We start from the raw sequence: 14,013 nt of genomic DNA, 5'->3' as shown, positions 1-14,013 counted from the left end.
CGAGGGCTCCCGGGACTGGGCCTAGGCTCTTCGGCCCCCCTCCCCCCCCCCCGGCCTTCTGTGCCCCCCCCCCCCCAGCCCGGCCGTGTGGCACACTAAGCCACAGAGCTGCACACCCTCAGGCCTAACACTGCCCCCTTGCCCCAGGAGAGCTGTCCCTGTCTTTCCACCACCAAGAGCTCACTTTTCCTCCTAGACCAGTCCGAGTGAAACTTTTCTCCTACATCTTCCTCAATTACCACTCAATTCCTCTGCTCCTTCCACTGTGCTCAGATTACTCTGTGTCACCATTTGCCTCGTATTACTGGTACTTGTGAACATGTGCCTCCATCACCACCCCGCCCAGACTGTCAGATCCAAGGGCAAGGTCGGGGTCTTTTCTGTCTCCATATCCCCAGTAGGGCTGAGCACAGTGCCTGGCTCAACAACCATGTGCTAAAAGGAAAAGAAAATCACGTGAGAGAGAAGAATGGGGTTCGGGGAAAACGGGCTGGGCTAATCCCAGGAGGGCTTCCTGCAAGGGGCAGCCTTAAACCACCACCTTTAAGAGCAAGACATGAGCAAGGAGGGAGGGAAGAAGGGAGCTATCCTAAATCTGGGGTCAGCCCAAGCAGGAATTCCCACAGCAAGATCAGCTGTTTGACGAGAACCTGTTAGAACGCAGTAACTGGTAAACGCTTTGCATTTGTGACCTCATTTAAACCTCTTTTGACGCAGGTGCCTTTACACCCATTTTACTGATGAGAACACTGACATATTCAGGAGCTAGTAAGCGGTACAGCTGGGATTGGAACTAAATCTGTAGGACTCCAAAGCCAGTATTCTGAACCGCCCTGAATCACAGTGGAGAGGATAGGGGAACATTGGGCGGGAGGGCAGACAGAGCCTGGGATTGGGTGGGACACGGGGAGGGGAGGGGCGGGGTGCAAGGGACAGAAGCTGAGCAGGGCTCATGAGAAGGCAAGGAGAAGGGGCGCCTGGCTGGCTCGGTCAGTGAAGCATGCAACTCTTAATCTTGGGGTTGTAAATTCAAGCCCCACGTTGTGTGTTGAGATTGCTAAAAATAAAATCTTAAAAAAAAGAAGAAGAAGAAAGCAACAGCAAGGGGAAGAATGTGACCCCTGGGGTCCTAGTGGCTGACCTCCTAGGAGCCAGGGTGGGTACAGGGAGGTGGGAACAGGAGTCTAATACTGCCGACCCCTCCCAAACTTCCTGGAGTTTACACCCACCAAGACCCCAGAGGAATGGGATTGGCTCATCTAGGGCTCCCTGCTGCTTTCTCTCCAGAGGAATGGGGAAGGTTCTTTGGGCCAGGCAGGCCTAGGGTCTCACGCTGACTCAAACTCATACACTGAGAGGTCTGGAACAAATATGTAGCTTCCCTGAGCCCTCATCTCCTTGTCTGTGAAACGAGCATGAGAGCACTGGCCTTGTGAGACCATCCTGAGGTTGGCACAAGATAACCCAAGAAAACCTCCTGGCTCGCACCCACGCGCTTGGGAAATGCTAGCTTTCTTCCTTCCATCTGTCTCACAGCCAGAAGCAGACGCATTTGTAAGGCAGAGAAACTCAGGGAGAGAGGCAAGGGATCCGGACTCCGGGGGAGGTCCAGGAGCTTGCCACAAGCCACCAAACTCAGGCCAACCGTCGAGACGCCAGTCGCCACTTTTTGACACCCCTCCCCCTGATCTCGTGGCCGTCGCCCCCCACCTACTCACTCCAAACTGCACACGCATGCGTGTGTGTGCACGGACCTGGTAGTCTCAGCCAGAGTCACGTGAACTGCCCGGACCATCCTCCCCATTCTCTTTCCTGACCTCTTCCTAACACGTGCTCAACACAAACCTCCTCCCAAATTTACTGCGCACACGCACGCACCTCTGCCCCATCATCCTGTCCTGGTCTGGCTGAGATCAGGAGCAGGGGATCACAGCATCTGGAGCTCCCGGACTGGTGAGGATATGACACACAATGCCCTTATTTCGTGGCTCAGCTGAGCCACAGCTGGAAGCCAGGTGGTGCCCTTTCTAGGACCCCTGGTTGGCTCAAACGTCCGGATCTCAGGACCTCGCATGCTTCCCAGCACATCCACCAGACAGAAAGCTCTGCAAGGGCAGCAGCGAGCCTCCTCTTCGGCCTCCTCCTCCTCCTGTCCCTCCACCCTTCATTTCTTTGCCCGGCCGGAGCCCGGCTCCGAGTGTGAGCCCGGTCCACTCCCCACTGGGAGCCCACGCCTACTAACAACAGCTGTTGTCCGTCCGCTCCGCGCTTACTAGGATCGGAGCCCACGCTGTCCTCACATACACCATCTTGCTTAGTTCTCTTGACAGCCTGTTCCTGTTTTGCACTTAAGGAAACTGAGGCTCAGAGAGGCAAAGTTAACTTTTATGGGGTCATCAGCGGGGATCCAATTCACTGGCCTTCGCCCCGCCCCGCCTGGCACCGAGGCCCCACAGGGGATGGGAGCAGGGCGCACCTTCCTCTTGGTGATGCTCCGGAGCAGCTCGGCCTTGCTCCGGAGCAGCCCCTGGCCCGCCAGCTCACGCTCCTCCTCCACGCGGCTCTCCCGCTCCAGCTGCTGGAACTCCAAGTCCTCAAACAGCTTTGTCTCCGTCTCCAGGGCCTCGGCCTCCTTGAACGACAGCGACCAAGGGGGGGTGAATGGTGCTCGCAGGACCGCTCCGGGCCTGGGAGGCCAGGCCACAGAGGTGGGAGTTGTGAGGGCTGGCCCCAGGGAAATTGGGGAAAGGGACCTGCCCCCAACCCATCCCCCTTTGCTCTGCTTGGCTTTTTGCCCCTTTCATGGGCATCGCTGCCTGGAGTAGCAGAAAGGTGGAAATCGATCCCCCCAATCCTTCCCTGTCCCTTCCAAGCCACAGCACCGACCCTGGTGTGTCCGGCAGGAAGTGCAGGGCCCAGGTGGTCCCGTCCCACCGCTCTCCTGTCTTCCGGGTGGGTGGCCCTCGGGGGCCAGGGAAGGGGGGCTGGTGAAACTGACCCTTCTCAGCTGCTCCTGTAACTGTTCCCGCACTGACTCGGGGCAGTTATCGAGCTGCGTCTGGAGCTCGGCGTAGAGCGCCTGGCGGGCCTCCAGGTGCCTCCGTCCCGCGGCCAGCTCCGCCCTCTCCTGGTCGGCGGGAGGGGTGGGGAGGGCGGGCACAAGGGAGAAACAGAACACACACTCCTCAACTCTGGCCCGCGGGCAGCAGCGGCCATGGGGGGTGCAGGGGCGGGAGAGAGAGAGCTGGGGAGCCGGCAGGGGGTGGGGTGAGGACTAACAGAGGAGAGTAAGCAGGAGAGGAGAAGGAAGAGAAAGGGAAAACACGGAAGAGAAGAGTGGAAAAGGCTAGGAGGCGAGGCGGAAGACAGGACGCTCGCAGGTGCAAGGGAAGCTGTCACACGGGCGCAGGTGTGGGTCTTGGGCAGAAATTTTGGTCTCCTGGAGTCCCCTGGACTAGAAACACTGGGGTGGGTCCTACGAAAAGCCTTCTGTTTTCTCTCCCAACCAGTCAAGACCAAAGCTGGTCCCACATCACAAACGCGGAGACTCTGGCTCCTATTTCCCCCTGACTCTGCCACTGCCTAGAGACCAAAATTTAACCCTGGGGGGTGGGGAGGGGCATGGACAGCGAGGGTTACATCCAGGGGTCTGGCATGAATCGGAAGCTGAGGATGTTAAAGCTACGGCAGTGTCGCAGAGGGGACCCCGGCCCGACTCCCTGGGCCTCCCTCCCTCCCGCCCTGGGTGGAGGTGGGTGCTGGCACTCCAGGCTGAACTCCAGCGGGATGAGGGTTGCAATTAGTTCGGCCGTTGCCATGGCAGTAGGAGCCCCAGGAGTGGGTACAGGGAGGAGGTGGATAGCTCTGTCTGGGGCGAGATGACACCTCCCAGGGCGGGAAGGGGGACGAGGGGAGGAGCTGGTGAGTCACCCCTCCGAAGGACAGGCAGAGGAGAAACTAGGATTACTGATTCCAAAACCAGAGTGGAGCCATGGGCTGCGGAGGAAAGCTGAGCGAGCCTGCCCCGCGGCCACTGCCTCCCCACCCCCCACCCTACCACCCCCTCAAATAACTAGGCCCAGAGAGAAGGCAAAGTCCAGGCCTCCAGGCCATGCCAGGTCAATGAGAAAGGAGGTTAGGCAGGTTCCTTCTGAAATGCTGAGCTTACTTCAAGTTCTTCTGCCGAATCCTGCCCTGCCCCATCCCTCCGGCCCACTCTCGCATCAGGGAGAGGAGTCCTGGGTTCCAAGCACTTTTACCCTCTTAGGACTCAGGCTCTAGGATACCCCCTACATTCTGGATGGCTCAGGGGCGGGAGAAGAGGAGAGGCCTACTCATTCCCACCCTCCGGTTGGGGTATCTGGATTTTGGAAGCCCCAGAGGAAAGCTAGAAGGGCGGCCACTGTGTGGCAGAGGGAACTGGTCTAAACCCCCCAGGGCCATGCCGCCACCGCCGGACCTCCTGACCCCTCCGCTCCGGAAGGAAGAGAGGGGCGGGAGGTGGACGGCTGGAGGGCAGCCTGCTTCTCCCAGCTGCACAGGAAAACCACCAACAATCTGTGGAGGCTGCACCTGGGCTCTTCCAAAGGGGGGACACTCTTCAGGCTGAGCAGCTCCTCAGCTACGCATTTCCCCCAACCTTTACCCTTCCTGCCAAGGCACCATTGAGTCAAGTTGAGCTGTGCCCCCTGCCCATTCCTTTCTGATCAAAACCCTGGAGTCCCGCACCAAGAAAGGAAGGAGGCAGAATTAGAGGGGAGAGGTCAAGGGCACAGTGGTGCCCCTACAGTTAGTGCAAAAGCAGGCATGGCTCAGCCCTGCCTGGGTGGCACTGGCAGTTAGGGGCATGCGGAGAGCCCAGGACAGTGATTAGAGGGGGCGTTAGTACAGGCCTGGTTGGTAAGCGTGGAGTTAATTTGGCACAGAATTTGGGAGTGTGGTTTTGGGGGCCAGAGCCAAAGCTCCAAAAACAAAAAAAGGAGTTGTGGGGCGGGGGGCGGGCCCGGGAGTTTGTTGAAGAATCTTTAAGAGTTTCAAAACTGGGACAGGAGGAAGACGCTCTCAAAAAATTCAGAAAGAAAATTAAGTCTTGGAAAAATACTGTCAAGTCCAGAAATAGATGGCCCCTCTCCACACTTCAGAGCTTTTGGCACGTTGGTAGGCATCTTGGGCCTAGCTGGCACGGCCCCTGTGGGACGGAGTGACCCCTGCAGGCTGGCACGAAATCTGAAAGGGTCGGGGGCAGGAGCTGGGACCACCTGGGACGGGAAGCTGCAGATCCTGAAAGGCTCAGGGGAAGCAGAGACCTGAAGGCCATCCCCCAAAGATCACATCCTGAGCACCCGAGGCATGCTGGGAGGGGCACGTTCTCTCGACAGAGGGACCCACACCCGAGTCACGCCCCGGCACCTGTCCCTCAGGCTGTGCTCACTGCCCAAGGAGCAGCTTCGGCACTTCCTAGGAGGGCCAGGAACGGGCAGGCACCCAGAGGCAGCACAGAGACCCAGACAGAGGAGATCCCAGAACCCAGTCCGGCCCCTGCCCATGCCCTTCGAGCTGACACCTTCCGCAGAGGACAAGGCCCCCCCCTCCCCTGACGGGCACAGAGACCACCAGGCCCGTAGGAAGACTGAGGAGATGAGAAGTAAGGGGCCCAGAGAAGACGTCTGTCCTTCCCCGGGGGCCACTGGCAGCCAACACGGGGCCAGGCCAGCTGTGGGTTACCTTGTCCCTCTCCTTCTGGATGCCGCTTTCCAAGGTCACCAACTTTTCCTGCAGCTGCTCCACGGCCTTCTGCTCCTTCTGCAGCAACGCCCGCTCTGCCTCCCTCTCCCCCTGCAGCAGTGCTCGTTCCATTTCAGCCTGGGGCCAACACCAAGGTCCCCGTCAAGGCCAGTCAAGGCAGATGGACGCAGGCCCCTCCGGGGGCCTTGGCTCTGCCCGGGGAGGAACGTGGCCACAGCTGGCCTAGGCTACGGGCCCTCCCAGCTCACCTCGCGGGCGGACTCCTGCAGCTGCTGCTCGAGCTCCTTCACACGGACCTTGAGCTGCTCCACTCGCCCCAACACCTGAGCCCGCTCCTCTTCCAGGGCCAGCACCTCCCCCTGGAGCTTGGCGCTGGGTGCATCTTCATGCTGGAGGGGAGGGAAGCCATCAGCTGGGGAAGCCTGGAGCCTTCCGCGACCAGACTAGGAGAGGGGATCCCCATTCCTCAGGGCGCTCGGAAGGGGTAGCCAGACAGAGAGGAGGCAAACTCCCCTCCCTGCAAGGGGAGCAGTACAGCTCAGCTAAAGGGAATGAAGGTTTCCCACTTTGTGCCAGGCCTGGAGGCGGCCCTAAGGACAGGCAGGTCACAGAGCATAGGGAGAACCTGGGAAGCGCATCGACACCTCCCTCTTCCTTGCCTCCTCACATCCCAGCCTCTCATCCCCGATGTCTTCCCAAACCCGATCCTTCAATCACCTCCCCCTCACCGAGCCATCCCTCCACCACCCCTGCCTCCTCTGCCCCCCAGCCCCTCAGCAGGTGCTGCCCCACCACCACCACCACCCCCCCCACCTCCTGCTGGGTGCTCTCAGTGCTGCTGCACTCCTCCTTGAGATTCTCCTCATCTGAGCGGTCCACGCACTCCCACAGGCGCTGGGTGGCACCTCCGGGCTCCTCGGTGCCCCGCCCAGAGGCTCCGGTGGCCGCTGAAAGGCCTCGTGAGGGCCTCCGGCCCGCCAGCGCCAATGCTGCGGCGGCTTCCCCGATGCTGGGCAGCTCCCCGGCCTCGGGTGCCCCGTCGGCCCGGCTGTACTCAGCACACAGGTTCAGGATGGTCTCCAGGCGCTGGCGTTCCTGGGGAGGGCGGACAGGGCAGGGCGTGAGAGGGAAGGATGCTGGGTCCTGACGGAGGCACCGTGTGCAGTCAGGAGACAGAACTATGACACTAGGTGCTAGGGGCCCGGAACCGAGCCAGGAGAGCCCCAAACCCAGAGTCAGAAGGGCGCCCCAGAAGTAGGCAGGAGGAACCAGGCCATTGTGCTACCTGCCCACATGGCTAGCCCCTCCCAGCTTCCTGTTTCCTTTCCCTTTTCACTCTGCCCGGAATGGGCTTCCTCGGGGACACACAGCGACACGGACTGCTAAGCAGGCTGAAGACCACAATGGCACACAGATGAACACTCGGATACTCGCGCTGACTCTCGTCCACGTAGATCTACAGACACGAGGGTACGCAGACACCCCACCCACCAACACGGACACGCAAGGACACAACATGTGCTCTGCACTCACACTGACAGGCAGGCACGCACACAGGTACCAGCCCTGGCACGCACGGATGCACCCTGGCGCACACTCACACAGATAAACACAGCCTAGCACACAGACAGGTGGGCACGGACACAGACGGCTGGGAAACAGACCCGTGGGCCGACAGGGATGTGACACAGGTTCGTACAAAGTTGTGCCCAGCGTGTATACACCAGGCCAGACAGACGTGGGACACGGTCCTCCTCATCCCCTACCCCAGCTCCAGGTCACTCTCAGGCTGCCCTCCACTCCCTTCCAGCAAGGTGAGCTGCTGCCTCCGCTCTCCAATGCCCAGGCCCAGCTGGGAGCGCTCCAAGGCCCTGCCCCTAACCCACCCCCTCCCCACAAAACCCCAGCCACACAGCTCTCAGGGGCCCAGGAGGAGGGACGGTACAATCACGCTCCCCAATCTGTGTCCCCCGCTCTCATGTCCCAGCCTTGAAGCCCCACCCCCCAGCCCAGGCTCTCCAGGGTACCTCAACCTCAGGGGTCCCTCACTGCAGAGTTTGGCCACGACCCCCCTGGACACGTACCCAGCTTCCCTCCTGCTGCTTGCCCAGTTCCACGTCAAAAAAAAAAAAAAAAAACCAGGAACAGAGGAGCCTAGGCACCCAGGAGGCTGGGCCAGTGCCCCCGCCCCTGCCCCAGGACCCAGATAAGCAGCCTGCTGGAGATGGGAGGGGCAGGGCGGGCAGCCTCCAAGATTTAAAGTGGCAGGTGGGGCAGGTCAGGGCTGGCGGTGAGGTGTGCCCGTGTGCCCTCGTGCCTGGGGGGTGGGGAGGCTGAATGGAGGAGCTGAGGGAGGCTGGGCCCGTCACTCTGCCTTTGCCAGACTCGGTGCTCCCTCTCCAGGATAAGACCCCAGGGTGGTCCGAGCACGCTCTAGGTCGAGGCAAAGACAGTGAAGGGAAGCTGTGGCAAAGGAGAAGACTGGTGATCCTTCCTCCTCTCTCCCCAACCCAGCCTGCACCTCACCTTGCCCAAAGCTGTCCCAACCTCTTCTGAAAAGCCCTCCAGACAAACCTCCTCATTTCTGGTTCTCCTCCTCAAACCAATCCCAGGGGCCCTGGGCCCCCCAGCAACCCCATTCTGCTCACAAGGGACAGAGGGCAGAATCCATCCTCCTGTACGTGTGCTCGACTGTCCACATTAGCCAGAGCCCCCTGAGCTCCCTGCGCTATCTGGGGAATCCTGGCCCCCACCCAGCTCAGATGCCATCTTCAGGACAGCTGCCCGGAGCCACACCCGGCCCCCAAATGCACACATACGCACGCATGCTGATGCGTACAATCACGATCACACAGTCGGCCCGGGATAAAGCCAGGGGCGACCTGTCCTGTTCTCTTGCTCTTCCCTGCCACCCACATTCCCAGATGATCCTCACTGGGCCAGGGTGAGCAGCTCCCACCCATTTGTAAAAGACCAAAAAGAGGGGTGCCTGGGTGGCTCAGTCAGTTGAGCATCCAACTTCGGCTCAGGTCATGAGCTCAAGGTTCGTGAGTTCAAGCCCCACATCAGGCTCACTGCTGTTAGCATGGAGCCCACTTTGGATCCTCTGTCCCGTCCCCCCCCCCCCGTCCCTCCCCCGCTTGCACTCTCTCTCTCTTAAAATAAAAAAAAGTTTAAAAAAAAGAAGCAACTTTTCTAAAGAACAAGGTGCTTTTCTAAAAAACAAGCCTTAAGAAGACAGGCGTCTTGAATTCCAACACGGGCTCTGCCAGAACTTGCTGTGTGACCTTGCACAAACCCATTCCCCTCTCTGGGCCTCAGCTTCTCATCATTAAGACTTGCTCCTCAAACTGAGAGGTGCAAGACCTCACTGTAAAGGTGGTGTGTTTTCCTACAGCTTTGTTATCATCAGGTAAATAACGCAAAACTTAACTTACACGTTAAAACAAACGCTGTGTTACAGAATAAAAGCAAAGTTAACGTGCATCTGAAATAAAGCCTTAGAGACTTCAAAGAAAGTTCTTCCAGGCACCAGACCCCTGAGATATAGGTCACTAAGGTGCATCCCGGAAGGAGAAAAGCTTGAGAAGCCCAGGCCCTGTCCAAGGGCCCCTCCCCGCTCTGCCAGCTGGCCTGCCCGCGCCCTGGCAGGGACCCCGCCGTGGACGGCGGCAGCCTCCGGGGCATCTGCTCACCAGCCTCTCCATCTCCTGCTCCCAGAGCCGTTCTTGGTGCTGCCGCCTGTGGTACTCCAGGAGGTCGTCCTCGTTGTCACTGATCTCCGTGATGCTATTTTTCCGCTCCCGAGTGACAGGGACCCGCAAGTCCCCACTGGACAGCTTCCTCTGGGCACGGGGGCTCTGGCGGGGCGAAGCCCCGGTCAGAGAGCCCAGACTATAGGCTGGGCTCAGCCTGCCACTGAAGCTGCCCTTGCGGGGTGCCAGTGACTCCCCGAGCGTGGGTGAGGGGCTCCGTGTCCTACGGCCCCGTGCCCCCAGCGTCAGGGAGAAGTCCTCCGGTGACGCCCCGTGGGCTGCCCAGCGCCGGGCCCGGGGACTCTCCGCCACTTCCCTGGTTAGCTTGGGATCTGGCGTAGTCCTGGTGGGCATGGGGGAGAGAGCCCGTCGCGACAGAGACGGGCTCAACGGAGGGAGTTCCCGCATGCTGTCCAGGCCCCGCCGGCCCAGGCGGGGACTCTCAGGAGGCTGCAGGGTGCGGGTGGCTGACCCATCTGAAAATGTTCGGCCCACCAGCTGGCGTGAGGGGCTGGTTGTCAGCACCCGCTCGGTGCCTGGCAGCTCACGGAAAGGGCTGGGAGGGCGGTCCTGGAGGGTGCCGATCTTGTTTCGGGGAGCAGGGACCGGAGGCTGCAACTTGGGGCTTCCGGGAATGCTCGTGGGCTGGCTGCGGGCACCGGAAGCTGGGTATTCACTCAGGTTGATGGCCACCACGGGCAGCTGCCCACCCAGCCGGGGGCTCTCGGCGGCTCTGCGGGCCTCCGCCAAGACAGTGGCCGCGGGGCTGTCCGTCAGCAGACCTCGGAGGCCGGGGCTGGGAGGCCTCTCGTGACCCCCTTTCCGGCCCAGCCGGGGGCTCTCGGAGGAGCGGGCGCCGCCCGGTCGGGGCTGTGGGGGCTGCAGGGCCAGGTGGTAGCTAGAGGAACGGGCAGGCACCAGCGGCGGCACGGAAGGTGCTGGCTCCTGCCCGCTGGGTGAGTGGCTGGCACAGCTCCCACTGCTGGCTGGTGAGGAGAGCGGAGAGAAGGCTGGAGAGGTGTTCTCGTAGCTGGAGCCCACAGACATGGCACCAGGGCTGGTTGGCGGGGACAGCAAGTAGCGCCCACCGTTAGCCATTGGCGACAGTGGGGAAGTCGCGGCAGGCTTCTTGCCGGCCGCTCCGGGCTCCTCTAGCACCAGCGAATCCATGATCTCCTGCAGGTCCTTCTCAATAGAGCTCACCAGGGAACTGTGGCTGGCGCAGGCAGAGGGGCCCCGGGTCGCGGGCTGTGGCGCGTGGTTCCCATTCACCAGGCTTTCCGATTCTGCGGATGGGAAACACAAAGGTGCCTCAGGCCCTGGCCTCCAACCACCGGGGAGCTGTACGTGCCCAAGAACGAGGGAGGCGATCTGCCAGCTCTACCACTGACCTGCTGCACGACCGTCAATCAGCTGCCCTCGGTTTCCCTGTCCGGAAAGGAAGGGCACGGGTGCGGCTCCTCTGGCTCTAACGCCTCATGACTTAGGACAGAGCTGGTAACGATGCCAGGCACTTCTAGGCCCGGTTATCGCGGGCTCACCCCAAGACCGGGTTCCTCCCTGCCTTGGTTTCCCTCCCAGATCTCTCCTTCAGGAAGGGCAGATGGACATTCTATGGAGGGGATGCTATGGAGCTGGCCAGAAGTTCGGGGTGGGGGGGTCCAGCCTAATAGGACATTAGGACCTCCCAGCACAGCAGCTGAGACCCAGGAAAAACCACAGGCAAAACCTCCAGCGCTGGGCAAGAGGTGTGTGCCGTACTACTCTGCCCAATCAGAGGCAGGGAGGGGCCTGGCACTGCTGGGTGGCTTCTGGAAGCCAGGCTGGCCAGCCACTAGGGGCAGCTCGGCGCCTCCGATCATGAGCCCATCAAGCCACGCCAGCAAGAGCCTGCCTTGGCCCTGCCCCAGGCCTCATCGACCAACCAGGAGTCCCAGGAACCGGTGCCCGGAACAGCTGAGGGAAGGAGTGGCATGACAAGGCTAAGGGAGAGCGGGTAAAGCTAGCCAGGGAGTGGGCTGGGAACCCGGGCTTCTGAGGGGCTCACCAGACACCCATGTCCACCTGTCCCAGTACCACACCGACACCTGTCATCCCACGGCCATCTGAACCCTCGTTGCAAAGCCTCGGATGGGAGGCTCACTGGCAGCCTCCCGGTCTACACCCCACCCCACCCCCTAGGCAGCTGGGTTGAGGGGGGTGCTGTGCTGGTTCCCTGGAACAATCACCTGACTCTCCTCTGGGGATCAATAATTCACACACAAACTGCAGCTGTTCCGCTGAGTAATCAGCTGGCATGGCCTGGCGGGGAGGGGCAGGGCCCAAGGACCTAAGCACCGGCAGGTGGGACCCGCCAGCAGGGGCTCGACCTAATGCTTCCTTCTGCCCCCTTGGGCCCCTCTCAAGGGTGAGGTTCCCCAGCGGTTGGCACATGAGGTTTAGGGTCCCAGACACCGAAGTGGCACCTTCCAGGGCAGTGGGGCTGGCAGAGCCCTCCGTCCCTTGGGCACATGATTCCCCAGTTCCAGCCAGGCGGCACTTCTCGGATCCCTCCCAGTAGCCAGACCGCCTGGCATTCTCCACCAATGGCCCATGGCAGGTGGCAGCAAGCCCAGATCATGGCCATTGTCCTGCCCTGACACTACGAGCATGGCTGGGATGGGCAAGGAGGAGGACTGTCCAGGAGAGCCACCAACCCGACCCCCCACCCCAAGTGGGCATGTACCTGAGCCAGGACTGTAGGGGGGCCCGGGGGCCCGGCCCCCTGCCGGAATCATACTCTTCATCCACTTGGCTTCAGCCGGGTGGTTAAAGCGGAGGAAGGTCGACTGACCCAGGCACAACATACAGCCTGCAGAGAAAACAAATGCTGAGAAGGGCAGAAAGGGCTGGGGTCCGCCTCACCCCGCAGCACGAGCAGGCTCACCCGGGGCTCCAGACAGCCATCCCCACCTGCACTCACAGTGTCTACACGGACCACGCCTGACCTGACAAGCACCAGCAGGGCTCCACAGCACAGGGCAGAGTGGAAAGAGCTCTGGTTTGTGAGTCCCAAGCTCTGAATATCCTGGTCCTAACTCTTGTTACTGGTTGTGAGACCTTCAGGTGAAGATCCTTCACCGCTGAGTCCCGTTCTCTCATTAGAAAAGTGAGGACAATACCTCTGACCTTGCAGGGTTAACGGGACAATGTCTGTGAAAGTGTTCTGTGAAGGGAGAAGGTTCTTCAGAGAACATGGACGCTCACGTCCCCCTTCCCCAAACTGTACCAATGATCCATCTATCTGCCCCTTGGGTGGAAAAGTCAGTGTGAGAGGCATCAATTTCCAGGATTAAACAAAAAAAAAGCTCTGAGAGAGGGGACAGGGAAAAACCATGCGTCAGTCAGATGCCCCTCCGCAGGAACCAGAATTTGCTTCCTGGCTCCAAATCCTTACCATGACGTGGCTGGGGGAGAGCCACCACCTTCCTTCTCTCCGACAAAGCACCCTCTGGCCTGATATCTTCCTGCTCCTTGGTCTTCCGTGGAATCTAGCCAAGCCTAGGGCCAGTGGGCCCTGCCTCAGCCAAGCACGTTCCCAGGCAGGAGACACAAGCCCAGTCCTGCCCAGTAAGGGTGACTACACGGAGAGGGGAGGGTATGTGGAAGCCAGAAACGTAGCCAGGGGCACCAAGAGTGTGCACGGCGGCAGGTGTGTGCAGAGGCTCCTGAGCCTGGCTAACAGGACTCCTCCTCCTCCCGGCCACACTGCAGGACTCCTGCAAAAGATGCTACGTTGGGAGAGCCCTGGTGCTCTCTCCAATCACCCTCCCGATCTGTCCACACCGCTGCACCCAGCCTATCTACCCAATCTGGTGCCACTTGGCACCCCAAGCTTCATGCCAGTCTGCGCTGAGACTGGCAGGGAAGTCTACATTCCTGGACGCTGAGACAGTTCAGTTCAGGCAAGCCACAAGGGCAAGGGGCATCCAGGCCACGTGGACACCATGGCAGACCTCCCACTGAGCAGCTCGGGAGCCTGTTGCTGGGACCCTAGGCATTGCCGAGGCAGGCGGCGAAGGGGCCAGTAGGCTGAGAAGCCCACCACAGGTAACCATAGTGGACAAAGCCACCCACTTCTCTGGCACACCCAGAGGCCCTCCCAAACAGGCAGGCACCAATGATTCCAAAGACTGACGGGTGGTTAGGAGAGAGGGGAGCCTTCCCAGACAAGCCGCCAATCAGGGATGCTGATCCCGGAGTAATCATAACCGGAATAAATAATAGCCAACCACACTTCCACCTAATTACAACCACAGCTGTTTCAGAAAGAGCCCTGCTGGCCCCTCCCGCTCCTCTCAGCCCTTTAACAAGCTAATTAATGATGAGTTCGCAGGGTCTAGACAGACCCACTCAATCCTAGATTGATGGGGATGGGGTGGGGTGGGGTGGGGTGGGGGAGGATCTGGAGGCCGATTGCCCAGCCCAGTCTGGGACGGAGGTGGGGAGTCTGAGTGGATTCCGGCCCATCAGA

The 14,013-nt window shown here is 60.5% G+C and overlaps 1 protein-coding gene across 15 annotated transcripts in view; it reads right to left on the bottom strand.

Moving 5' to 3' along the window:
• Window positions 1-14,013, bottom strand: part of PHLDB1 (pleckstrin homology like domain family B member 1) — a 46,297-nt gene that overhangs the window by 17,294 nt on the left and 14,990 nt on the right. For 10 of the 15 annotated variants that reach the window (XM_040483218.1, XM_040483211.1, XM_040483204.1 and 7 more), the window contains 7 exons: window positions 12,226-12,351; window positions 9,441-10,786; window positions 6,559-6,840; window positions 5,994-6,134; window positions 5,725-5,862; window positions 2,999-3,127; window positions 2,477-2,632 (listed from right to left, as the gene is read on the bottom strand). In XM_040483218.1, the coding sequence (XP_040339152.1) occupies window positions 2,477-2,632; window positions 2,999-3,127; window positions 5,725-5,862; window positions 5,994-6,134; window positions 6,559-6,840; window positions 9,441-10,786; window positions 12,226-12,351 (2,318 nt within the window). The remainder of the gene's footprint in view (window positions 1-2,476; window positions 2,633-2,998; window positions 3,128-5,724; window positions 5,863-5,993; window positions 6,135-6,558; window positions 6,841-9,440; window positions 10,787-12,225; window positions 12,352-14,013) is intronic. The other 5 variants (XM_040483208.1, XM_040483215.1, XM_040483216.1 and 2 more) reach the window with 1 other exon arrangement.

This window comes from Herpailurus yagouaroundi, unplaced genomic scaffold (genome assembly GCF_014898765.1).
Source record: "Herpailurus yagouaroundi ecotype Mexico unplaced genomic scaffold, PumYag 161, whole genome shotgun sequence".
Lineage (NCBI taxonomy): Eukaryota > Metazoa > Chordata > Mammalia > Carnivora > Felidae > Herpailurus > Herpailurus yagouaroundi.
Note: the sequence above shows the minus strand (reverse complement) of the source record. Positions and strands in the feature narration are given on the sequence as shown.